This window comes from Aptenodytes patagonicus, chromosome 9, assembly GCF_965638725.1.
Source record: "Aptenodytes patagonicus chromosome 9, bAptPat1.pri.cur, whole genome shotgun sequence".
NCBI classification, from domain to species: domain Eukaryota; kingdom Metazoa; phylum Chordata; class Aves; order Sphenisciformes; family Spheniscidae; genus Aptenodytes; species Aptenodytes patagonicus.
Window position 1 is genome coordinate 23,812,338 of NC_134957.1, and position 25,311 is coordinate 23,837,648.

The 25,311-nt window shown below is 47.3% G+C and overlaps 1 protein-coding gene across 12 annotated transcripts in view; it reads left to right on the top strand.

Annotated features, from left to right (window-relative positions):
• The window catches only part of ZNF185 (zinc finger protein 185 with LIM domain), a 57,288-nt gene that overhangs the window by 2,545 nt on the left and 29,432 nt on the right, over window positions 1–25,311 (top strand). For 7 of the 12 annotated variants that reach the window (XM_076347494.1, XM_076347503.1, XM_076347505.1 and 4 more), the window contains exons 1-6: window positions 3,075–3,199; window positions 18,573–18,647; window positions 21,233–21,371; window positions 21,960–22,019; window positions 23,870–23,908; window positions 24,538–24,612. In XM_076347494.1, coding sequence (XP_076203609.1) covers window positions 18,623–18,647; window positions 21,233–21,371; window positions 21,960–22,019; window positions 23,870–23,908; window positions 24,538–24,612 — 338 coding nt within the window. In that variant the 5' untranslated portion in view covers window positions 3,075–3,199; window positions 18,573–18,622. Of the gene's footprint in view, window positions 1–878; window positions 960–3,074; window positions 3,200–10,191; window positions 10,209–13,914; window positions 14,011–18,572; window positions 18,648–21,232; window positions 21,372–21,959; window positions 22,020–23,869; window positions 23,909–24,537; window positions 24,613–25,311 lie in introns of those variants that run through there. The other 5 variants (XM_076347496.1, XM_076347495.1, XM_076347497.1 and 2 more) reach the window with 5 other exon arrangements.

The following is a 25,311-nucleotide window of genomic DNA, read 5'->3' on the forward strand; positions in this document are numbered from 1 at the left end:
CCATGGCTAGAAGAGTTCCCCTGCTTTACTCTTTCCACAGAAAGTGGTGTTTGGCAGCCATGTGCTAAATGGTGACGAGGGTGCAGTGTTTTAGGGACATGATGTTGCCCTTGTTGCCCTTGGTGATCCTCCTGTGCAGACCTTGAGACTCTGAAATGCATGAGCTTGATTGTCCTTGCAATTACATTACTGCAAATGAAAGCAACTCCCCTGAAGGGCTACACTGCTTCAAAACAGATGGGAGAGAGACAGCTGGAGCTGCTGGATAGGTCTCAGGTTTAATCGCAGTGATAAGCTGGTACCTTTCGTACAAGGTACCAGCTGAAGCGTAGGCGTTGCCACAGTGGAGCAATGCACTTGCAGGAGACGTGGGTGCCTCAGCACTGGAGGGACCATGGACATAAGGGGAAGGAGATGCTGTGTGTTGCTGCTCTTCCCTAGGACTGCAGTTCGCAAATGAATCATGGCTTCTTAAATAAAATGAAACTGTACCCTTTTTAAATGGGAAATTAGCTGAAAGGGGGAGTAGATATAGCAGAATAAAGTCTCTCTTATTGCAATGTAGGCTGTCCATGTGTGGCAGTTGTAGCAGTATCATAGTTCTCCCTTAGCTTTCCCAGACAAGCCTTAAGTCTCCTCTTGCTTTACTCCCAAGAAGCTGCATGTGGCCAGTGTGATGTACAGCAGTGAGCAGGCAAATGCTCTCCACTCAACAAGTGTTGCTGTGCAACAGCCTTACATCTCACAACTGTGTTAGCCAGCAGCTGAAATTATGTAGGTAGTGTTTGCACCAGAAAACCATGGCTAAATTAAGTGAAATAGTGTCTCCTTTTGTTCTCTCTCTCAGGAGCATTGCCACAGGATTAGCACAGCATGGAGAACCCTGTGTGGGACTGATACAGATTTCAGACTGGAGTAGCAAGGGAGCTGACTCCTGAAATGGAGGAAGGCTGTGTAAGGTCAGTGCTGAATCAGTGGGGCTTTGGGTGGCATCAGGAGGTTGAACATGGAGGCTGAAGATTGAGGAGACTTCAGAGAGTTGAGTTTGACAGGGCTTGAATGGTAGTTCATGTTGTGGAGGAGAAGTGCCTTGCGTGGCATTTCTCTGTATCTCACTAGGCTACGTGCTATGCAGCGTGTCTTTCACTAACAACTTGTGCACCCAAGTTGTTGTGATGGAGCTGCCAGCTTGGAAATACATTCTCTGCTGTTCTACCTTGCTACCACACCCCTGACTTTAAGACCTGTCTTTGGAAGTTTTGTACATATGCTTGGACCTGTATTTTCAAGCTAATAACAAAATGTTACTTAATACTGCACCTATCTCCTCTTAGTTAATTAGAAAAGCAATTCTTTGCTGTGTTCCTTGTTCCTTTCTTCTGAGGAAGAGAGCAACGCTGAGAGACAACTAATGTTTTAGCCTGCCTATGTGCCAGTTCAACAAATAGTTGTCTGCATCTAGTAAAACAACACTCAGCTTCTGTGTGTATTGTTTTAGGATCTCCTTATCCATTTCTTTTGGTGTTTAATATTAAGGTGCTTGTAATAGGTGCTTTTTATTTTTTGAACATTCATTGTGGAACAGTGTGTTCACACTGGAAAAAAAGCATAGTCCTTAGACCCTGTGGTGTCCCTTCTGCTTGCTTGGCAGAGGACCTATTGTACCCGAAAGGCGGGCCAGGCTATTAGTCACTATTTCAGGAAAGAACCTGAACGAACCTTCAGCAAACGATAGGATGACTCAGGGGTTACCGAAAATAAAGCTGCACTGTCAGCTGGCGCCCTGAAGCAGAGGATGCTTTACTGAGGTGGGGTCTGGGCTGCATTTTAAACAGCCCACTTGAATAATTTTAAATTTTCCTGAGTTGGACACCCCTCTGTGCCCACTCTGAGCTCAGGGTGCAGCTTTGTGAATATTACGCCTTCTCTCCTGTGCTTATCTCAGCTGGGATCACAGGCAGCCTCTGGGGAGGAAAGCTCAGCTGAGCCTGTGCTGCTGCTGGTGTTGCAGCGTGAGTAGATCAGAGAGAAAGATCTGGGACTGGAGTAACAACGTTGACATCAGGGCTTTTCAGACGTTATCTTCGTGCTGCTGGGAGCCAGGAATGGGTTATTAGCCCTGTTACAGCACATCCCAGCCCATCCCGCTGGTGGATTGCCCACCGTCCTACAGCAGATCCGTTGCAGAGCTGCGAGGAGAGCGTAGGAACGCTTCTCTCCAGCAGCTCATCTACTACAGACTCGGCGTTACTTCTGATCAGTTCACAGGGGCAGGGGAAAGTGTGTGCTGGTGGGTACAGAGGTGGGGAGAGGTGCTGACAGATGCTTGATTGGGGCTCCATCACCTTCTTCTTACCAACCTGTGGCAGTCCCAGGCTGAAGCCCTGACTTCTCAGAAGTGCTCTAAACTCATGTCCCCAACCACCACCGGTCTTTAGGAATTGGCAAAAAGTGTATCCAAGGGTCTTGCTGTGTCCATTCAGAGACTCACCAAAGCTGGGCCTTGGGGATCTTGCGGTGACCACAGCAGTTAGAAAGAGAACTAAACTGAGGAAGAGCAGAATACCTGGCAATTTCCTCTGCAGTGAATAGCGATAATCACACCTGCGTACCTCATTTAATTAGTTAGAACTAGACAATCACTGTTGAGTGCTAATTACAGTGCCAGTCCCTGATGCTACCTGGGTACCACCACTGTAAGTGTCTCTGAGACTCAAGGGCTTGCCAGTACCTGAGTAGCAGTGGCGTGCCTGCTCCCCATTCCTGCAGGGCAAGCCTGTCTGGCAATGCTTGGCCTGAGAAGAAATTCAGTGGGGTGAGAGCTGGGGGGCTGCTCTCTGCTGTCCCATTGCAAGCACAGGGCTGGGGAACATGGCATTCGCTGGAGAATGCGAAGAATGTAGAGGAGAGCTTACAGGGAGGGGAGACCATGCCGTCTGAATGGAGAAACCTGTTTGGTTCCCCTGAAGGGCAAAACACACCCAAGTCTCCTCCTCAAAACAAGGCTTGGCTTCTAGGAGCCAGCCCTCTCGGTCAGCTCGGCAGGTAAGCGCTCAGCTTCGCCCACAGCTGCTTTTGCTGCCAGGGAGGATCGGAGATACCTGCCGCGAGCCCTTGGGGGGCAAGGGCCAGGAGACTGGTTGCAGACTGCTCCGCATCGGTCTTTTCGGGGGAAGGCACAGCTGAGGAGCCTCCGCAGGTAGGGCTGGGCAGGGAGGCTGGTCCTCTAGCCTTGCAGAGGGCAGCTGGGGTGCTGCTTCTCTCCGTGCTTCACCTGCTCTCTCTGCCTGGGGAGGAGGAGGAAGAGGAGGGCTGTCCTTTCCTAACCTGCTGATGCAGGGATCTGGCAGGGATGAGGAAGACTTGAACCGATACCTTAAATCCTCCTCCTGCATGGGGAAATGAAGCTCTTTTCTGTAGTGTGTTGGACCAAAGTGTGGATCTAAAATGGTCCTTGAGTACTACAGGGATGGTGTTAGTACAAGTACACAAATGAGGCAGAAGAGGGGAGGTTTGGGTATGGGTCTTTGTTGCTTGCCCCTGTCTGATCACTGAGTTCCCTCCCTGCCCATGGCCCCACATCTTTCTAAAATCTGTCCCCCTCTTAATTTACTAGGTAGAGCGGGGGGCGTAGCAGTGAGCTAGCTGGGGAAAAGTCTGTGTGTGGGCAGGAGTGAGCAGAGTCTGGACAACATGGGTAAAATTTGAGCCTGTGACCCTTGACAACCTCTTGAGAGGCTTGGGGTAAGCTGCACCACTTTCTGCCTCTCCAGCCCCACCTCCCCAGGAGGAGGGGGATGGACAGGGGTGCAGATAGAGATTTTTCTCCCTCTCCTGCTCTGCCTTGTTTTGTTTCTCTCTGAATTAGTATGAAATCAGCACCCTGGAAAGGAAGGGATGGGAGTGGTAAAGCTGGTACAGAGGAGACGGGCACCTCCCCCAGTTCTTGCTTCATCCTACCTCCAGGCTTGGTGAATGTCTTCTCCACTTCCCCGTCCCCACCCCTCTGCTCAGCCCTTGGCTGCTCCAGGACAAACTCCTAACAGGAGGATGAGCTGGATTCAGCTGGACAGGTTGCTCCACCGCAAGCTGGGGAGCAGAGATGTCCTCCCTCATCAGTTTGATCAGGACGTTGTACTTAGGCTAGTTTATTTTATTCATCCAGCCAAAGAAAAAGCATTAAATTTGTTCCCAAAAATTTATCATGTTTTAATTGGAAGTCCCAATTTCCACAAATGACAGATTTTAGTTTTCTTTTACAAAAATGTTGTTTTTTTCTTGGCAAAACTTTGTACCGTCTCTGCGATGTCATGAAGCTTCAGTGAGATTTTCTGTCCTGCTCTGTGGGTCTGTGGTACAAATGCAGAGCTCTGCCTTTGAAAGCAAAACTCTTCCTTCCTTCTTGCTTTCATCTTTAGACATCAAGGCTTAAGGTCAATGGCATGTGGGTGTGGTAAACATCCTTTACATCCTTCTTCCTTTTCAAATACAGAAATTAGTTGAGCAATTAGGAATTAATGCCTTGTAATTAGAGTAATGAAACTGTATACCCAGTATAGTGAAAAATGATCTAGTAATTTTTGGCAGTAACAGCAGTGAGTTTTTGTGTTTGGGGGTGGTCATGCTGTGTAGGTTTGTACAGCTCCTAGCACAACAGGGCCCCAAGATGATTTCTTGGGATAGGCAGGTTTGCGTGCTGCTCTAATTAAGTCTGTGCCACACTTTCCTGACTTCAATAGCTCACGTCTTTGCCAACTTCTTCTGGTTGGACTGAATTTTTTTTTTTTTGTGGGGTATGTGGTTGCAAGTGAATTAAAAGAAACTATAATTGTGTTTGTAGCTTTACAGCCATTGTCTCAGACATGGCTGAAACGTGTCTGCGTTGCTTGTGTTAATGACTTCTGTGCAGGCAATTGCAGGTTTTCATTTCTCTTTTCCCCATGCTCGGGGAAGAAGAGGCGTTCGCTGTCCCCAGGTAGCGGTGACCAAGATCCTGAGGAACCGTGGTGCTGGGCTGAGGCTCTTCACAGAGATCCTGCACAGCCAGCCAGGCTCTGCTGCAGCTGCAAGTGCTTGATGCTTCTGTGGTTCATATTCAGGGTCGTGTTGGCCACCCTGAAAAAGGTGGGCGCACAGTTTGATGACCGTGATGCAGTTTAAATTATTTGACTAGCATCATGGAAGAACTGTGGCAGAGGCATAAAATGTCACCTGCAGCGGAGTAACAATCCATCCTCTCTAGCTGTCACCTCACTCCTCAAACACCTCTAGCAGTGGTTCCTGGGGAAAAGAGCTTCCTCTTGTAGCCTGGCTTCTCCTTAGAGCATCTCTGCATGCGCTGAACAAGGTAGCGATGAGCTATTGTATTGCACAAGCCTAGAAGGGTTGATTTAAGTTTGCCTGGACTGCTTCAACTGTGGCATTCCTGATCGTTTGCAAGCTTGACTTTAGAAATCTCCTGGTGCTTCTTAAATACCACCAAGTGTGTATGTAACAGTATCAGTGTTAAATAGTCTCTGCATGGAAAAGGGGGAAGGCAAGAGTAAAAAGCTGGTCCTTCAGAGAAGCTAAGCATTGTCTAAAATGTGAGGACTCATCACCCTGCCTGTATGGATGACCATTCAGCTGGGGTTTAGCATAATAAACCTTTCTACTGTTCAGAGGCGGTTATGCGTCGGTTTATCTCCGTTTGAAAGCCCACAGCCATCCAGTTGCTCCTAATACTGAGCCAATATCCAATATCGGGGCACTACGTGTTATTTGCCACTGAGGCTCAGTCCAAGTCCTGGAGGATGCCTCGGGCTGTGGGTCTGGGCTTTCAGTGACTGACTGACAACGTCCCACTTCAAACACATTCAGCCACCTGCGTGCATGAGGTAGGATGAGATCCTAAATTGCAGGTTGTGCGTTCGCAGTGTGAAGCCTGAAGTGTAATTCCTGTTGCCACTCATTTCCCCAAGTGCAGACAGTGGGACGGAAGTGCCCATCCTTCCCAGGCACGGGATGTCATTCAAGTCAGAGTTCAAAGGTGAAATAAGTTTTAAGAATGCTGGCTCAAAAATGTCGCAGGCACTGGGCACAAAGTGCTAATCCAGCATAAACTTCCTTTACCAGTTCAAACTTGCTGAAATGAATTTAAAGGGTTAACTTTGTCCTGGCAGGGTTTATGCTAGATCAGGTACAGTCCGTCCACACTGCTCTCACTTCACAGCAGTTCAGGTAACAGCTGACATAAAAGCATAGCACTGGCACAAAGTTTGCATTGTGTGCTCTGGCTAACGCAAGAGAAGTGCAAGTATGTGCCCACGCCTAATCCAGATCACTGGAGGGCAGTCTGGCAGTGCACAGATTTAGATTAGCAATCCTGCAACCTGAATACTGCCTTCCCGGGGCAGGCTGTCTCGTGGCTGTATGTAACCTACATGGAGAAGCTTTCTCTCCCTGGCTTTCCTTCCTGTGGGTTTGTAAAAGTCAGGCTTGATCTGCGGAGTGTTAAACCAAGGTCCCACCTCTCACCATATGGGCTGGAGAGCAGGGACTTGGACTATGATTTAGGTCTAGATGACAAAATTCGCAGCAGAGTTTAGGAGGTTCAAATGAAGAAGGTTCAAACCTTTTGCAAGCTTTAAATACATTTTAATTTGAGGACTGTGAAGGTCAGAATAGACATCAGTTATCATTAAACCAGGATATTCTTCCTCGTGACTGACCTCAGTCCTGTTTGCGGCTGAGGGCCAGCATTCAGGTCGCTGGCCAAGTCCTCCATTAGTATGCAAGTTCCTAGCTGGTGAAATGAGTTTTATGCTTCTACCCAGGAGCAGGAGGAGCATGTGAGAGCTCCTTGGAAAGCAGCGTGACAGCACGGGTGGTCTCTGCTAGTAGGCAGCAGAGCCCAGAGCTGCTGGCTGTAGGTCCTGGATCACTGTAGGCGGGACAGGATTGCTTTGCAGTTGGTCACGTAAGTGATGCCACGTGGGCTTTGGGCTGAAGGAAAGTAACACTGGCTTAGGACACAGTTTGTCATCTATTAATGACCTTTCTGTTGAGGCACCAAGAGTTTAACTCCCTGTTGCGTGGACTAGGGAAGGCAGCAGTGCATGGGTCAGCTGTGGGGTACCTGTCCAGAAAGGGTCTGACTGATGCAGCATTTCCTGGCGCAGAGCGTCTCACCGTGCAGCTCTCGCCGGGACCAGCACAGTAAAGTGAGCCTGGTGCCCCGGACATCAAAGGGAGATCCCGTCTTGAGAGCGGGGAGTGAGGCACTGGGAACAAGAGCGCTGTAACATGAACTTGGTGGCTGGCCTGGGCTGTGCGGACAGTTCAGGAATCTAAAGGCACCCTGTGGCACTCCCCAGGAAAGCTGTCTTTACAGGATCAAAGCAGCTCTGCTTCCTTTCCCAGGACATTCATTTAGTCCTCAGAACTAGATCCAACGTCGGATCCAGCTCATCACCAGGATGAACGGAGGGCAAGGTGGCTATTAGGCACAAAGGGGCTATTACCGCAAGTGCCCTACATACTCCTGACAACAGCAGGCTAAAAAATTGTTATTAACATTTTAAAGTTGCAGTTGAGCCATCAAAAAGGAGGATGGCTGGCAGGTTTTTCTTCTGTGCGTTCGTGGGTAATAGGAGCTGCAGTCAGCTTTTAAAGAATAGTAAGTGTTTCATCTCCTGGGATATAATTACATCTTTTTAAGTGGCTTACATGGAAAGCAGAATCATTCACAATTAAGTGATGGGCTGCTGATTTCAGGCACTTGGAGAATTTATTAGCAAAGAGTGCTGGTCTGGCTGTACATCAGCTCCTTCGTAGAGGACTGCATGAGTGGGCAAGGATATATCACCCTCTCCCCCCACCAGCTGCGGCCTCCGTGGCCTTGGGGAGAGCGGTGGCCATGGGGACAGACAAGAGCACAGCTGTAGTTACTCCCTTGTTCAGCCCACGGGCTGTAATCCGTAGGGATCACTCCCTGCTAAGGGTAACAGAGGAGTTTGTGGTGCCTGAGCCATCTCTCGGCTCCTCTGCTGGTACCACTGATGACGGTGCCCACTGTTGTGGTCCTGTGTGTCTATCGGCTGCCCCGGGCAGCCAAACTGAGCTCTTCAGCTTGTTTCACGTAGCACAGCTGCCTGCTTGCCTGGCAGGGTGAGGGTTTTCACCAGGAGCTGCTCTCTGAAGTGCTGCTGAGAGACAGAGACTCTCTATCCCATTAGCAGCAGTGGCATACCTTGAAGCTGCTTTAGAAACTGAAAGCTCATTGAAATACCCGAGGCAGGGCAGGGACCACTGCAGCACCTGGGAGCATGCAGAGGGAGAGCTGAGCTGGCTGGCTGCCCGCAGACGGACGCACCCTGAAGATTGAAATCTAAACAAGGTTTCAGCTCCCCTTTCCTTATTAAATAGCTTGTAATTGCTTTCATTCACGTGATGAGGATCTTCAGAGTTACTGTCTTCAGTGGGAGGCAGCGTATTGGCAGGCACCGTGCCCTTCCTGCCTGCAGTCAGCAGACTGACTCCGAAGCGAGGGCTGTCTGCCTGTCTAGCACTGTAGCAAAGCTGCTTCTGCACCCCAGGGGTTCCCAGAAGTGGACATAACCTGCATGTGATTTCGAGGGCCACGCTTGTCAAGGGTCTTGGTGGTGCTCCATGCATTTGAAAGTCAGGGCTTTTGTGTAGATAGTTAGCATGGATTTAGCTAGCAGCTCCATTTGAAGCATGCAGTCTCAGGACACGGTCTAATAGGATTTGGGTCCTGCGCAGGCAGAACACTTATTTCTTGTGCTGGGGTGCCCATGTTGGATGCTTTGTCAGCAGGAATTTAGCCACCATAACACCCATTTTTATGGGTCTCCTGTTGCCTGGGACATCCCAGTGTTATATCCCAGAGGTTGCCGTTTGAAAGCTGAGTGCTAGTTGCAATCAGCCAGCATATAGGTCGAGGGACTTGCAGTGAGAGTGTTTTGGCCATATTGTACTAGAAACATGAGGCTGAGATGGACTGTAAATCACAGATTATTTCAAATATCAGAGAGTATCTAGCCTATGGCTGTCATGTATTCATATTGCCCAGGACTGGCCAGCCAGTTTCCTATATCTTGATGCTGCTTATAGGGAAGGGCTGGAGAGAGAAGCAGGGGGTGAGGGGAGCAGGCCTGGAGATCCCTCTGGCTTGTGAAGTGTTCTGCAGAATTAAGCAGATTGTAAACTGTCATAACTGGGCCAAATTCATCCCTGCTACTCCCTGAAATCAGCCCTGCATAGCTGATGGAGAAGGAAACCCGGCTTATCAATAGAGGTTCTCCCAGTAATATCACTCAGATGATCAGCCTCACCTTCTCTAGCATACCTGGCACGTAGCTCCACCTGTGCTACATACCTGAGACCTGCTATCACAGGGAGGGGAGAGGCAGTTTGGGTTTAATTGCCTGGAAGCTGTCAGATCCTGACTCATAAAGGGCTTGTGAGAACCTGGGGAGAAGAGATGAGTTTAAAAATTGCTCTGTCCAGTGGCCAGCATGTCGCTTCTCCCCCATGTAGGACCAAGGCATTGATGGCAGTTTCAGTTGACCCTGTTTCTCTGCTGTTATGATCCACGCTGGAAACATCCCGTGAAGTCAGAGCCTCAGTAAGGTGCCAGCCTATCTGAATCTTGGCCGTGGGCAGATCCAGCAAGAGGGAAGGACAGGCATGGGAAACAAAGAGATAACAGATGAAAGAGATGACAGTGGTATCAGGGCTAAGCAGCACACCGGAGATGAACATGGAGTGGAGCAGCCTGCAGCAAGCCAAGAGAGCAAGGTGGAAGGTTTGGAAGAGCAGAGTTGTCTATTTATCCTGTTGTGGCAGGACCCCATTTCGGAGCGGTACACTGAGGTAAAGGGTTGAATGGTCCATGCTTGCCCCTCTGCTCACCTGGCATCCAGTGCTGGGTGTGAAGCAGGTACAGAAGATCCAAGTTTCAACAGACTGTCCCAACTCTGCTCCCGGGATAGGATTTCACCACAGGCACTAATGAGAGCACAAGCAGGCCACCACTGGGTATTCCTGCAAAACACTCCCATGATGTGCTGCTCCCAGCCAGCAGCTGGGAGGAGAACAACACTCCTGTAGCAAGGATAAAGCTTCACCTCTTGCCTAAGAGCAGAGGGTGGCAGGGAGACGCATCCATCGGAGGAGTGGAGTGGAGGCCAGCTGCATTGAAGCAGGTATGTCCTTAGGATCATGTGAAGATATACCCTGAATTCAAAGCCTGGGCTTTGGGTAGATTAAATATTAATTAGATATTAAAATTTGGTGAATTTTAATAGGGGAAGGGTCTTCTCAGGGGCTTTTGGGTTGGTTTTTTTCAGCTAGGATCATGGTAAGGGAGAAACGTTGGGAGTACTTTGGGGAGGCTGTAGCTGGCAGCTGCTTTGCCTTGTGAACTTGGACTGGCAGTGCTGAACCTGATACAGCTCTGTGGTTAGACTTGCACAATTTCTTTTTTTTTTTTTTTTGTTTGTGCAGAATTAGCAACACTGAACCCTTTCAAAAATAGGTGCAAGTTTCACTAAGTTTTTGTTCCCAAGAAAAAAGAAGTTAAAACCTGAAACAAAAGGCTAACTTAAGCCTTTTGTAATGAAACATTTTCATTTTGTTTTGAAACAATGTGGGTTTTTTCCTCAATTTTCATTTAATTTTGTTTAAAACATATATAGCAGCATAACATGTAACTAAATCCCTTGGCTGATTTGTCATGATCTCGTCTGAATTTTTCCGTTTGCTGAAAGCTGTGTTCTCACGTCAAACCAGAACAATCTTTTTCTATTGTGGAAATGAGCAGCGAATAAAAAATCCTCCATCTTTTGCCTGTTCCTTAATGATGCCTAAGGAATGAGTAAGCCCATAACCCACTAATTTCCCACTCCTCTTCACATTGCACTGCTACATTGAAAAAGCAGATTACGGAGAGGGGAGACGAATGCCCCCTCCCTACACGCCAGCAGCAGGGCATGGTTCAAGACCTCTAAATGACGCCTTTGTGCAGGACACAAACCCGCTCCGGGAGTCGAGACGGGCGATGCCACCGGCTCCGCTTGCTGACGCCAGCCACGTCAGCGCCTCTCAACAAAGAGGCAGGTGTTTTCTTTGGGCTGCGTGCGGCACCGAGTAGCGTGTTGGGCCTCTTCTTTTATCCTCTTTATTTAATAGACTCAGATGGCACCTGGGGACTTGGTTTTCCTTTCCTCAAGCTAAGGCAGTCAGGAGTTAACCCCTCTTATAACAGTGGTGCTGCCTCCGTGTAACAGGCTCCCAGTCACTCATTGTATGGCTCAGGGCTCTTCCCTTCATTAGAGAGCGAACCTGTGGGTTTGGTTTTTCCCCCAGCTTTTTCCAGTCTGCGGACTGCATTTCCTATGGATACACCTTCACTGCCCAGGGACTAAACGTCCTGGCTGTAGCCTTTCCAGACTTATTTTCAGTAAGGGTTTGTTCTTGTATGCTGTCCACAGGACCCTGGGGGTTTTAAGGATCAGAAGATGAAAACTCCTGTAGGCATTTATCCTGGGAAACAGAATCATTTTGATTCTGTTACCTCCCATTAAACCTTGTTATGCAGACGGGCTTTTGTGAAGCTGTTTCTTCAGAAATTCAGTAGCTGGTTTGATTCAGCCCATGAGGGCTCTTTTGCAGTTAGGTGCGTTTGCTCACCAGGCTTGGGTTTTGTTTCTCATGGCCACAGGTGTTAATAACCCCTGTGTCCAGCATCACTGGGATTGTGATGTGACACAATCTTAGAAGTGATGTGACAGCTCTTAGAAGTTCCCCTGTTTTCTCTTACTGTTCCCAGCTAAGGGGTTTCTCACAGAGCTCTGTGCTTCTGCAAGTAAAGCACTTACATCTTCATTTTGTTTTAAGGTAAAAAGTGTGGTGAAATTGGCACATATTTGCCAGTCTACTTTTTTTTTTCCAAAAAACGTTTCTTTTTGGAGAAAAAACAACAAAACCAAAACACTCTCCAAATATTATTCTTAATGCTTGCAGGAAGAACACAAGTCCCAGTGTTGCGTACCATTTGAGACATCCATTCAGAGCTGCATGTGCAGAAATACCAACATGCAGTGACTCTGCTGAGACCAAAGAAAAAGGAAGTATGTAGAATAGAAAAGTATAATGTATTTATGCCTAACTACAGATTAAGCCACAGAAAAGATTCAGCATATGTATTCTTGGTCTAAGTCTGTGCACTGCACTGTGCACTGTGCTGCAGTATTTGTTACCCACAGACATTACTGTGAACCGTTTGAAGGTAGGTGGTATTTGAATTTGCACCCTGTTGTGCTCTTCATGGGCAGTACACGTGGCTCTGTGAGTCTCAGACTTTTTAAAATAGATGAAATCTAAATTATTTTAGCTCGGGAGAAGTCTGTAAGGAGGTGCAGGAGGAACTGAATTCTGTCCCTCATGCTACCTAGAAATTTTCCCTAGGTTTTGTATTTGACAGGTAGGTCATGGATGGATGTACCATCAAGATGGTGTCTTGAGTATTGCCTGTAGCAACGCCCAGCTGTCCCTGCTGAGGAAGGAGTCACTCCAACAGGCAGGTTTAGGCACCATGGTCAGCCTGGGGCTTTTTTGCTGCTTGTTTGATGTCTCTCTAGCAGGTCATGCTCACAAGTTTGTGTTGGTCCCATCTCTCTCACTGCCCAGGTAAAAGACCTACTGCCGTACACCACAGCTTCCTGTAAGCGCAAGTGCCAGGGCTCTGTCCACATAGAAATCAGTATATAACTGGGAAGAAATACAGTGCCTGCGCTGGCTTTGTTTCAGTAAGGAGTCAGGGCATGGCAGAAGCACAGACCTGAACAGGGTACCTGGAACGTCCCGTGATGCAGATGCAGCCTCAGTCTACCCAGCAGCAAAGGAAATAAATGGACATCTGTCTGCAGCCAGATGCAACTCCTTACTTTCCGTGACTGTTTTCAGAGGGGGATCGCTTCTCAGAGCTGGTATTTTGCAAGCCAATCTCGTATTTATTTCAGGATCCCAGGGCACTTTGCAAACATTAAGCCCGAGGCAGCTCTGTAAGGTTATCCAGGGAAAGTGTGTTAAGGGAATCATCCTTCAAAGTGCAGCCATTTCGGAGTAAACTGGGCAATGCTTAATGGTGCAACAGAGCCTGCAATAACTGTTTGGATCAGGAAGTGAAGAAGGATTATTGCTCATTTACATAACGATGGCACCCAAGGGTGCTGATTAGGATCAAGGGCCTATTGCACTGGTGGTGTGCAGACTCTTAATAGGCGGCAGTTGGCTCCAAAGGGCTCCCACTGGACTTCTGAAGGAAAAACTTCTCTATAAATAGGGAGGGAATAGGGATTTTTATTTAAATGGATTTTTTTTGTCTCAGATTTTGTAGTGAATGCTTGGGGGAAAAAATATACTCCTGAACAGCTCTGTTTGGTATCTAAACCAGAGTGACTTGGTGACTTACTGTATGTCCTTTTATAATAGAGATGTTCCTAGTCACACAGCAGAGGCATTTTGTACTCGGTAATGAATAAACAGAGGACAGAAACGTGTGTCCAGCCTGGCAGAGCTTATTTTCTAACTATAAGGCAAGAGGTAAGGGATGGATCTAGCTTGAGGCAGAAGAGGTTTGGTCTACATGAGAGGTGGAGATCTCCACATTTTGTAAGCATGGTGACAAGAGTTTGCTGCTGTGTGTTTGGAAACAGGTGATTACAGGGATGGGGAAGTCAGTGTGGATAGGGTTTAAAAAAAAAAAGTGAAAATGGGATTCTGCAGTGGTGGAGAGATGGAGAGAGGACTGTGGGACAACGAAGGACAGAGATGGTTGGGAGCTGTGTGGGGGATAGGAGTGGGAAGGGTTACAAACTCTTCAGCTGTGCCTGCTTGTCTTTCATCCAGTGCCTCAAAATCTGAGACCTGCTTGTTGGTGAATGGAGACAAGGATCCCAGAGGTTTTCGGGGGACGGCTACCTTTGCGTACCAGTAAAAGAGGAAGTGAGTGTTTTGCTGTCGTGCTCCTCTCCAGTGCCACATGCATTTCTGTGGTGCTACAGGTCTGGAAGTTCCTGTGCATGCAGAGTGCTCCCTGTCAGCAATAGGATGCTGTAGACATGGGGACTCAGAGCGCCCAAAATACAGAGGGATCTATTGCCATGTTTCCTGTCCTGAAGCATCATTTGTGGGCCATGGCGAGTCATCTGAACTGCATTCTTCCCTTTTATCTCCCATTTTGCCGCAAGTGCCAGGTGCTGGGCTAATGTTTGAGTTGTGTTGGCAAGAGGAAGCCAGGGAACAGCACGCCTCTGGCATCTTGCATAGAGGAAAGGGTTTATCCTGGGGCATTTTTGAGAATCTGTCCTGAAAAAATAGCTGCAGTGGTGTATAGCTGGAGACTATGCTCACAGCCAGCTCCAAAGATTCACAGATATCCCTCAGCACTGCCAGAAGAGAGGTTTTTCTTTGCTCCCAAACTCATGGGTCATGCTCCCAGCTTCTAAATGACTCTCACAAGGTGGAACGCTGCTTTTGGATCCTAAAACCTCCAGAAATACTACCCACTCCAGTGAAGCCTGGGACGTAACCCCCTGGGAGAAAAAACATTTGTCTTATTTAAAGTCTGGAGATGCTCAGAGCTGAGGAATTGCAGACCAAGGGAAGTTTTTTGAGTATCAGTGTTTTCCCCTCACCTGCTGAGTTCAGATCTCCAAGTTTCATTCAAGTGGCAGATAACGTTCTTGTTCTCCAGGTGGGAAGTAGAGCTGTTGGGATCAGCTACAGTCTGTTCCAGCACTAGGCAAGTGCATTTGTTTCTGTACCAATAGAGGAAATTGCTGTATCCTATGGCTGTAGCTAATAATTCCCAAATAAGCTATACCAACAAAAACACTTTTTGCCCTTGTAACTTAACATCGCGCATGGAGGTTCCAGTAGCATAAAAGCATATTTTTGAAGTGCTCCACGTTGGCTTGTCACAACCTTTCATGGGAGTAATGGTAGGCAAGTGTTAACAGCTAAAGGCACCCCCTCCAAATCTAGAACTGAGGTCTTTGAGATTTACTGCACTGCAGACTCACAAAAATTTGAATATAAAGGCAAAAATGCTTTGAAACATGTTTTGAGGTCCTATAGCACGTGTTGAAGCCTAAACTAAAATTTTGCTGAAGAAGGGAAGCTGTTTTCAATTTCTAAGCTGTCCTTGGAGCAGTGAAAAGCACTTTCTTTCCTAGGCATGTTGTATCAGTGCTCTAGAGCCAGACACCCTCTTGCTAATCCTCTCTGGCCCCATAAATCCTGTGCTTCTTTCTGCACAGCAGCATAGTTTGAGCAGATGGACTGGGATGTGGTCCCATTGCAGCCTGTTGCAGCCCGAGAAGCTATGTCTGCTGTTTCTTATTCTAACCACCAACTGCTGGAATATCAAAACATGGACAAGTACAGTTACGAGGAAGATGCGAGCATTTTCCCTGATAGTAGTTTGCCGATCTGTCTTTCTTTGGTTTGGGTTAGTGTGTCCCATGTATCTCTCTTGTTCTTGTTTCTTCATCACAGCTACTATCTTGGCATCCGTAGATGTCAGTTTATCTGGCAGGTATCACTGCCAGCTAGCATTAGAACAAGAAAATGAGCTTTAAGTTTCTCATCCGAGAAATGCTGAGTTATTCTAACTGCAGGATTCAAGGTATAACCTGGCTTGATTTGTCTTTTAATGTTCTCGTCACTGAGCAGGCACTAAGCACGCATAAGATCAGCCCAAAACTTTACCAAGCCCAGTATCCTATGTCCAACAGGAGCCTACAGCAGGTGATTTAAAAAATATGGGCAAGAAATAGGGTACTTGAATTGCTCTTTTCTTGCTGAAACCACTCAGCTTCTGGTGATCTTGTTTTGGCTGTATTGCCTTGATCCTCAGGTGAAAGGTAAAAATCGCCACTTGATAGCCTTCGTTAATGAAAGAGAAAACTGTGTTATAAGGAAGCAAAGAGCTGACTCCTCTCCATCTCTCACAGAAGGACCTTTGCACCCCTCTGCACCTGTCACGGAAGATTTGCTGAAAGTTTCATTCTGGACTCCTTTGTTATGGTGTGGGGCAGGAGGACAGCCGGCTCTAACCCCCAGCGGTTTCTGCCGGTCGAGCAGTAGAGACATCCCGATCGGTCACACTGTGCAGGTACACCATCCAGTGCTGCAGCGGGCCTGATCTGGAGCAACCAGGCTGCTGCTGCCATTGTGTGATTCATAGCTGGAAAAAGCAGGCTGGCAGAAAACATTTGCCAGTCCCCCAAAGCCAAGCCCAGTGAGCACCACCGACATGTTCCAACGCCTGTTTGTCAAGCCAGAAATATCACTGGAGTACGACGTGTTTGCTGCGGTCCCTCCCAGGATGATGTGAGCCGGGAAGAGGGAAGGCAGCGCCAGAGGAAAAGGCTTGGCCAATGTGTAGTTTCTGGCGTGTTTTTATACACATGCTAAGTGCCACCCTTCACGGCTTCCCTTTCTTTTGGGTGTATTTGTTAGGGGAATTGTGTGAGTAAGAAGCGAAGTTTCTGTTTAAGCAATAAATGGGAGACATCGTTTCTTGCAGGGCTGGCGCGCTATGCCTGCAGTATGTGCCAGGCAGACCTGCAGTGCGTGACCAGGAGCGGAGTGCAGTCCTGCACCTCCGTGAGCTCCAGCCCTTTCCAGGAATCTTTCCTACATGCTCCTAAACCTCCGCTTATTCCTTTAAAAGATCTGTGCTGCGCGGCTAATCACCTCTCAATTATGCTGTTAGATAGCTAACAGCTCTCCAGCTTCCAAATACCTCCGTTATATGACAGCATGTAGCCTATGCCTACTTCTGCCCCTGATTTGCCCTGGATCAGGGCCGTATCAAACTCTTGGGATAGTCCTTTTCCACCGCTTCTCATCCTCCACTTGCTTCAGCTTGATTTTGTCCTGGAATAGGAAAGAATATAATAAGTAGAAGAGAGCACCAACTGCACCTCTGAATTGCAGTTAGCAGGGTAGTTGTGGTCCGAATCCGCCTTGCTCAGATACCTACCTCGTCTGTAGGTAATGAAGCCACATGGCTTCTTTATGTGCAGGTCCAAGATGCTGTGATTTCTTTTTAACACAAAGTTGCCCGATTACAGCTCTGTCAGCTGTGCTCCTGCAGGCTGCAGCCATGTCTCCCACCTTTAGTATAAAGCTACCCAAGTATTTAGAGGCTCTTCATGGATACCTAGGACAATGCTACAGTTTTCATTTCTCTCTAAATACTAGGGTCAATTAGATTTGCGTGGGAAGGGGGATCTGGGAAGGATAAGAAAAGGGGTGGGCTGTCTGTTCACAGTGAAAGCCGAATTAATGTTTGGGAGTGTCTGCGAAAGGGAGAGGGAGCCTTGGGGTAGTAGCAGAGAGGTTGTTCACAATCTCAGTGCAAACTGGATGAGGAGTGGATACGCAGTAGGTAGATCTTCGGCTGAGACAAGCCAAAGGAGGAGATTTTGCCAAGAAGCAATGCTATGAGATCAGCACTCGGCATTCCTTATGGGCGTGTGGCTTCGCAGCAATATTGCAGGGACAAGCCCACCAAGATAATAACAACCTAATTTTGGATTCACAAACTCCCGAATAGGGTTGGGCATTTTTATTAATGAATAGTATAGTCACTTAAGAATCCAGGTTCAGCAGATAGTTTTGGCGAGGAAAGAATGGAGGGTGGTAAAAGCTGGAAGTTGCCCTTGATTTTCTCCTCTGAAACAAGGGCCCATCCCACAGCTTACCTGAAAAACTTTAGAGAGTGAAAAAGGAAAAGAAATGTTTCTGATAAAAATGTAATCAGGTGCTGAATTAACATGGGTGCTACGAATGTCAAAACAGTGGGTCCATTTTGAGGGGTTTTGCTTTCTTTTGTTTGTTTGTTTACAAATTAAAAAAAAAAATTGGCAGAATCTGAAACAACCAATTTTTTTTCCGGACTTTTAGTTTGTGGTTGGTTTTGATTCATCTACAGCACTAAACAATCAGTGCTCTGCAAATTCCTAACCTTAGAGCATCTCTGAGGCTGTACATTCAGGAGTTTCTCCTTGCTGCTTTACTGTGGTCATTTGAAGGAGGGGCCCAGCTGCCATCAGAAACAAGAACTAACTCTTGCTTCTGAGACAGGCAGTAAGACGTTCTCTCTGCTGTATCTTAGGGGAATAACAGACATCTCTACCAATTGAAATTTGTGAAGAGCCCTTATGTTATACTTCCACTTGACAAAAATACCAAGGTTCACCCAAGCAGCCTCAGCTGCTCTGAGTTCTATAGACTCCAGAAGGTCTGTCCCACCTGAGTGGCTCTGGGCATTTTTGCTAAGGTCTCCTCCACCGCTTTCCTCCCAGGCCCGGAAGGACGCATCTGTCATGGCCAATCCGAAGATTTACTGGTGTGGAGAACACACCCATTTGATTTTTTCTATCCTTGATGCTGATGGCTGTGACACTGTTGTGATGCTCTCCCTTCCGCATAACTTCAAAGTTTTTTATATCAGAACTACTAATCTGGTTTTCCCCCTTTTCATTTCTTCCAAGGGCTTGTTGTCTTCAAACAGTAACTGAAGGGGAAGGCGCTTCTGAGAACCATGATGTCCCTGGGTGTCAGTAAAGGTAATTCCTTTCCCCGTTCCAAGCTGTTGGGGATCTGTCCACTGTCATGGCTTTCCTTTGCCTTCTTTGCTCAGTTGTATCTGCTGTAATGTCTCTGCTCAACTCCCTCAGTGCAGTGTGTCCAAGGGTAGAGGACACCTCTTCCTTGTCTGGGACCTGCTCCAACCTGCAGCTCCAAAATTACGTGCGTTTGGCTATAATTTCAGTATCTGTGAAGGTATACAGAGCTGGAGAGCTTATAGCCTGACTGAGGTTTTGAGATGAGCAAAAGACTAATAAACTCCCGTATTATTCTCTCTTCAAGACCCTCCTTAAAATTCTCTGTCTTTGAAATATCTACTGAAAATACAGCAGGAATTAGCAGCCAGTGCAGCAGCTGACCAGGATGGCTTCTCTGTATCTCTCTCTACCCACACCCTCTTTTTGTCTCTTCTAGAGATAAAAACCAAAAGCCTGTGGGCTGGAGACCACCCTTGTGCAGTATGCAATATCCATACAGTAATGAGAAGACTGCCTTTATTATTAATAAACTCCTAATAATGTCTTACTATCAAAGGAGTGTGAAAAAGTCATACTGGGGCTACAAGTTGCTCTGAGTTGTCCCAGGAACACACCCAAGCTGTAGAATTCTGTGGCAGACTCTGAGATTTCATTTTTAAGCAACAGATGCTCACAGGACCTTTAGATGTGTATAGATGCGGTGATGCTTCCAAATCCGTAGGTAACCTGAAACAGTAATGTGGAGAAGAGTGGAAATGCCTTATTTCCACTAGGCCATAGATTTAACTTTCAATTTTGGTGCTAAGAAAAGCAGCCCTTCCCTTTCCAGGTGCTGCCCATGAAGAGTGTTACTGCTGGTCCCTAAACTGCACCCTGACGTAGATGTGGCCCTGCATAACTGTGCCTTTTAACTGCTACTGCTAATTCCACATGAGGAAGGACATTCTCTTCATTGCTATAGCTGTGTTTTCCTTAGAGATGATCCAACGTGACCAGTCATTTAATAATAATAATAATAATAATAATAATAAAAAAAAATCCTACCCCTACTATGTAACATATACTTGAAGCACATGACCGTGTGTCAGAGATTAATCAATTTACTGCATGTCAGCTGCTCAGTGATAACTATTTCTGGGCAGCCTTCTAGCCCATCACGAGCACAAGATATAGAGACCCTCCTTTCCTGGTAGCTAAATGGAATTATTTCATGTTTGCCACAGGCTAAGTGTGCAGGCAGGCAGTTTCCTTGGCTTAGATGATAAGAAGTTGCAAAGCTGCAATAACTTGTTGGTGTCTCTAAACCCCTGAGCTGTATTGGTCCGAGTGTGACGAGGAGAGCAGGCTTGATGTTTTCAGCCTTTACCAGTCATTTCCAAAATGGCAAAAGATGGAAGATAGTCAGAAATACATAAAGATTTCCTTATCTGGTCTTCATCTTACGATTTCCCCATGGGAAAACAGCTATTTCCCCCAGAAGAAAATGCTGGATGGGGAATTTCCCAGTTAAAATGACTTTTTTTTTAAAAAAATAATATCCAGCTGCAATCTGTTTGGTCCAGCAGGACTTTGGCACTCAAGGATGACTGAAGCCCTTCACATCAGTCACCTGCACATTTCCTGCCCTTGTGAGAGGCTGCTCCCCCTTCCCCAGCCTCCCATCTCCTTCCCTGCCTGCTCCCAAAATTTTTGGCTTTAATACTCCTCCCCATTAACCTGTGCTTTTTTCACGCAATCTTTTTCCCACTGGGAGGACTTGCCAACTCCTAATCCATGACCTTCTGCCATTTCCTACATTTTAATTTTATGTTTTAATTGCCATTGCTGATTTTCTCAACCAGAGAATGTAGTTGTGGTTCATTGCCTGAACAGAGACAAGGAGCAGAATGAGGATGGTGGCAGAGTTGCTGTTGGATAGCAAAAGAGAGACCATACAGGATAGGACATTTCCAGATTCGGGCCAGAACCACACCATTAGGGAGACATGGTTTGAGAATATGTTTCTGAAACTGAACTTTGTAATGGAAATGTGGAAATGAGGAACCAAAGGATGTGTCTCCTCCAACTCTGACAGGCCACCAGAGAAAGCTGACAGCTGGGTGTTTGCATTTTATGGCTTACCTCTATCGCCCAACTCTTGGCTCAGCTTCATGCCCCAGACGTATCATCCTCTCCCATAAACCAAAAAAGCCTCATGCTAGAGCTGATGTGATGGGAAATGCCAGAGGAAACTCACTGCTTTGTAAATATGTGATTAGACCACCCACTGAATGTCTTTGGTCTTCCTGAGAGAAAATGACTCATTAATGTTGAACAGTCCTCTGAAAGGAGAGAAGAAGCTGCATGAACCTCTGTAGAGGACGTGATGCATCAAGGTAAATTGATCCTGAAGTTTGGATGACAGCTTGTTTCCATCTTCCATCAGAAGTGGCAAAAGACTCACTCAGTGTTTGAATCTCTGACTGAAAGGAGACCTGTGCTCCCTGCTGTCTGCGATTTACCCCGGCTCACCTGCTGACACTGAATTCTTGCCCTTTCTCAGCAACCCTTCTCCTCTCTCCTTCCTTTCCCTCTGCCTCTCCTAGGACGTGTCATTCCATCCACTGATGAAGACCGCAGGAGGATCATTAAGCAGATGAAGGTTCGCACCACCCTGAAAGGAGATAAGAGCTGGATCCACCACCATAACTCGGACTCTGAGGATGAGAACAAGAGCAGCCCGCTGTAAGTGTGGCCACCGAGGAACGCTCCTCTTCTCCCTTCCCTTTCCCTTATCAACCTCCCATGAGTACTCTGTTCTCCGGCCTGCAGAAGAAGCACTGTGTGGTACTAGGATGTTTTGGGGTCCCCATGATGCCAGGAAATGACACTGCCAAAGGGAAGCGGTGCTCCTGTTTAATTTTGATAAATGCAGGCTGGGGAGAAGCTCTGAGAAATGGCCTTTCCTGGGAGCTGGGAATCCAGCAGCACAGGCAGATTTGAAGTCTCAGGAGAACTCCAAAGTTTTTTTTAAGCCAGATTGTGTTTCACCATCTCCGGAGTGACAAATGAAGGGGCAGACCTTGATGAGAGGGAGTTTAAGTGATAAAACAGCCAGGTCTGCATCTCCCCCTGCAGCTCGCAGGGCTGTGTCACAGAGCCACCTCTGTACCAGGGAACACCACAATCTGCACCAGCTTCTCTTTAATTAGAAACAAAACCAAGCCCAAACTGGTCTTCTCTTAGCAACTCTCTCCAAAAACTGCCATGTTCAGCAAGGCAGCTCAGCAAGATCAGAAGTTAATTATGTCATTGTGTTTTCTCTTTACTCAGGTCCGGACGGGCCGGTGGGGAATCCCCAGCCTCAACGCCTAGTGCTCCCCAGAGTGACAGGTAATTTTGGGGACCCATCCTGTTGCTTCCCTTCTGTGTTATCTCATGGGGTCGGTGCATGCTTTCACTGGTTCTTCACAAATGTCTGCTCTTTCTTCACCTCCTCATACCCACTCACTGCTGCGATTCTGTTGAACAATACAGTCCTTGAGGAGAGCCTGCATTGTTCAGTATAATGTCTTACAAACTGTGACCTTGTTGAGAGCGTGTCTTATCTCCTGCAAAGTCCAGATGGATAAATGGGTGCCTTCAAGCCCCTGATCCCACAAGATTACTGGTGCACGTCAGCTCCTGTGCTGGTGCAATAACTAAGCCTGGGGGCTCCTCAGAGCAAGCAAAGCCCCGTGTGCGAGCTGAATTTGCTTCAGGGTCAGAGCATGAGGGCTCTTCAGGAACCCAGGAGCTTGTAGGACTAATGTCCTAAAATACGAAGCTGTTGGAAAGGGCTTAGTCATATGTGAGAGCGCTTTGCTAGCTGCAGTGCCATTGCTGGGAGAGCATTGTCCTCTCCCATGAGCAGTTTCCTGCTTCCTCTCCCTTTTTCTGTGCCAGCTCTTGTCACTTCTTGTTGCAATTAGAGAGGATGGTTTCCCTGCCATGCCCTACTTCTTTCTGCCTCCCTCTGCAACATAGTGCTTTATCAGGCACAGGATAAGTAAAAACAGGGACATTTGTGACATTGGAAATGTGGCATCTGAAGGGGCCTCTTCACACAAATGTGTGAGGGCCTGAAGTTGACAGAAGGTGAGTGACAGGGAGTCCAGGACACTCAGGATCTGTTTACACTTCAAAGTGAGGACAGGCATTCATACGCCAAGCTGGACAACTTCTCGGCTTCCCTGCAGCTCTCATTCAAAGCTCAGCGCTCAGGGAACAGCTAGGCAATGGGGGTGAGATGGGCTACACCCTGCTGGTGCCTGCTCTGAGGACACTGCAGAAACAAGAGCTTGGGGCTGTGCTCAGCAGTCATTGTCCTCCAGCTCATCCCATCCAGAGAGCTCCAGAGCTAGGCTAAGCCTGTGGTGAGTTTGCATTTCTGTGTCTGTGAAGGCAACCGGATAAATTTGAGCTTGGCAGGCACCTCAAGCACGTAGCGATGGGCAGCATAAACCTGCCTCCCTGCTAAGCTCTGACCTGATGGCTGACCCTGCTTGGAGCAGGAGGTTAGACCAGAGACCTGCTGAGCTTCCTTACTGAATTATCTTGTGATCCTAAGGGCACCTGGACAGACAGGAAGAGAAGGAGTGGTATTTGGGCAGGGGTGAAGGGAGCCTGTCTGAGCTCATTTGATGGGAACCGGGTCCTTGAGGCCCATCCTGGTCCCCACCTTGCTCTCAGGAAGACGTCTCCAAGACAGCTTGAAGCAGGTTCCAGGGATGCTTCATCCTGCCCTGGTGCAAGGGGCCAGATACCTGATGATATCCCTTTCCTTTCCCTCCAGGGGTGCTATGCCGCACTCCCTTCCTGAGAATGGACCCTCAAAGGAGTCAGTGTAAAGATGATGTTTTCCTGTGATAAAACAACCAGGATCTCTACTATATCTAATTTCCCCACTCTATACCATCAATCTGTGGACTTAATTTTGAGCCAGAAAACACTGTCAGCATGGCTAATTTTAATTGGCTAACTCTAAAATTCACTTTTCTTATAAAAATCTTTTATAGAGCTTGTTCTGATGATTATTCATTTTTAAAGAATCCTTCCAAGGTTAATTTTGGTGCAGCAGCTGAGGTATCACTCAAGGCCCATTTAGGCTTGACAGCCACGTGGATGTTTCCCTTTAATAGTGGAGGTGCTGCTGTTGTTTTTCACCATGTTTCTTAATTCACTAACGTCTGTTCTTTGCACAGGTCTCCTGCCTCCAAGCCTCAATCCGGTTACCTCATCAGGTTGGTATAGAGTGGCATATATTTGGGCTGTAGGGGAAGGAGAACTACATCAGGAGCAGCAAGCATGAAAAATACTACTGTCTCTTGGGTAACTGTTAGTTAGGAACATTACAATGCTCGGGGAGTACCTTGGTGAAGAGATAGTCCGGAGTGTTTTGTTTAACAGGTAGTTTGATGGTTAACAGAAAATCAGATCTCCTCTGTATGATACAGTGATCACACACGGAAGGATTATCGTGGTATGAAAATGTTCCACCATCCTTGTGATCAGCACAGCACCAGTGATGGGGCTTGTGTGCTTCAGCTTCCTCTGATGCGTGGGCTGTTTCCCACGGAGACTCTGATGCCACCGTAATCCCAAACAGGTTGGCAAGCCCTGTGATACCGTACTCAAGCCTGTGTGTGAGCTGATTTTACCGTGTTGTCTAAGGCCAGGAAGTAGGAAGATGGGACTTTTCTTGGGATGACTCTCCCAAGGAAGGACCTTCTAATTCTCAGTGTCCTGAGCCAGCACCTTCCTCCCAACAGGGGACACAGACACTGTTAGGCCAAAGAATGGCTGCAGGCCTCTTAATTTTAGTTCCAGACTCTGTCCTGCAAAAAATATAACGTGTCTCTTTTCTCCCCAGAGGGGTGTTCACAAGAACCATCGATAAGACCTCTTCTGTGCCAGATTCCTCATCTTCTAATGAAGCACAAAAAAGGTATGTGTGTGTCTTCCTCTTCTTCATGAAAATGAGCTTTTAAATATTGTATATATTTCTAGTCATCCTTTTACTTTGGCCAGTGCTTGTGGGCTTCCACTGAGCTCCACTAAATCCCTACTAAATGCTGGAAGACGTGGCTGTTCATTTAACAGCTCCATTCAGCAGACGTGGGAAAAAGACAAGGTATCAAACTCCGTATTTTCCTCACCAGAGCATGGGAGGGCAGTTGGCTGTGAAAGTACTCACAGGTTTGGGTTTAATTTGGCAAATAGTTTTGCGTGGGGGACAAATCACAAGGAATCCTTGCAAAGCTGTAACACTCCATTTTGATGTTTTTAATGTGTGGTTTTTTGGTTCTTGGGTTTTTTTTGTTTGTTTTTTTTTTTTGAAACTTGTCTTGTGAGAGGCACTTACATTTCATTCTAGTAAGTGAGATCTAAGCATGGCTCTGATCTAAGCAGATGCTTTGTTGCACCTCAAGTGAAACCTTTGAAACCCCATTTTTTCCCCCTGTTTTGATTCATCTGGGGAGAAGGATGATGACACAAGGTGTCGTCTTCCTTCTCACTGGCTGATCCTGGGACGGAGTAGCACCATCCCACAGAAGGCGATCTGGCTCTGACAACTCACAGTGGCCCTGGAGAAGCAAAGTAGACCTCAAATCCTAGTCCAAGGCTGTGAAAAGAAGGCAAATGC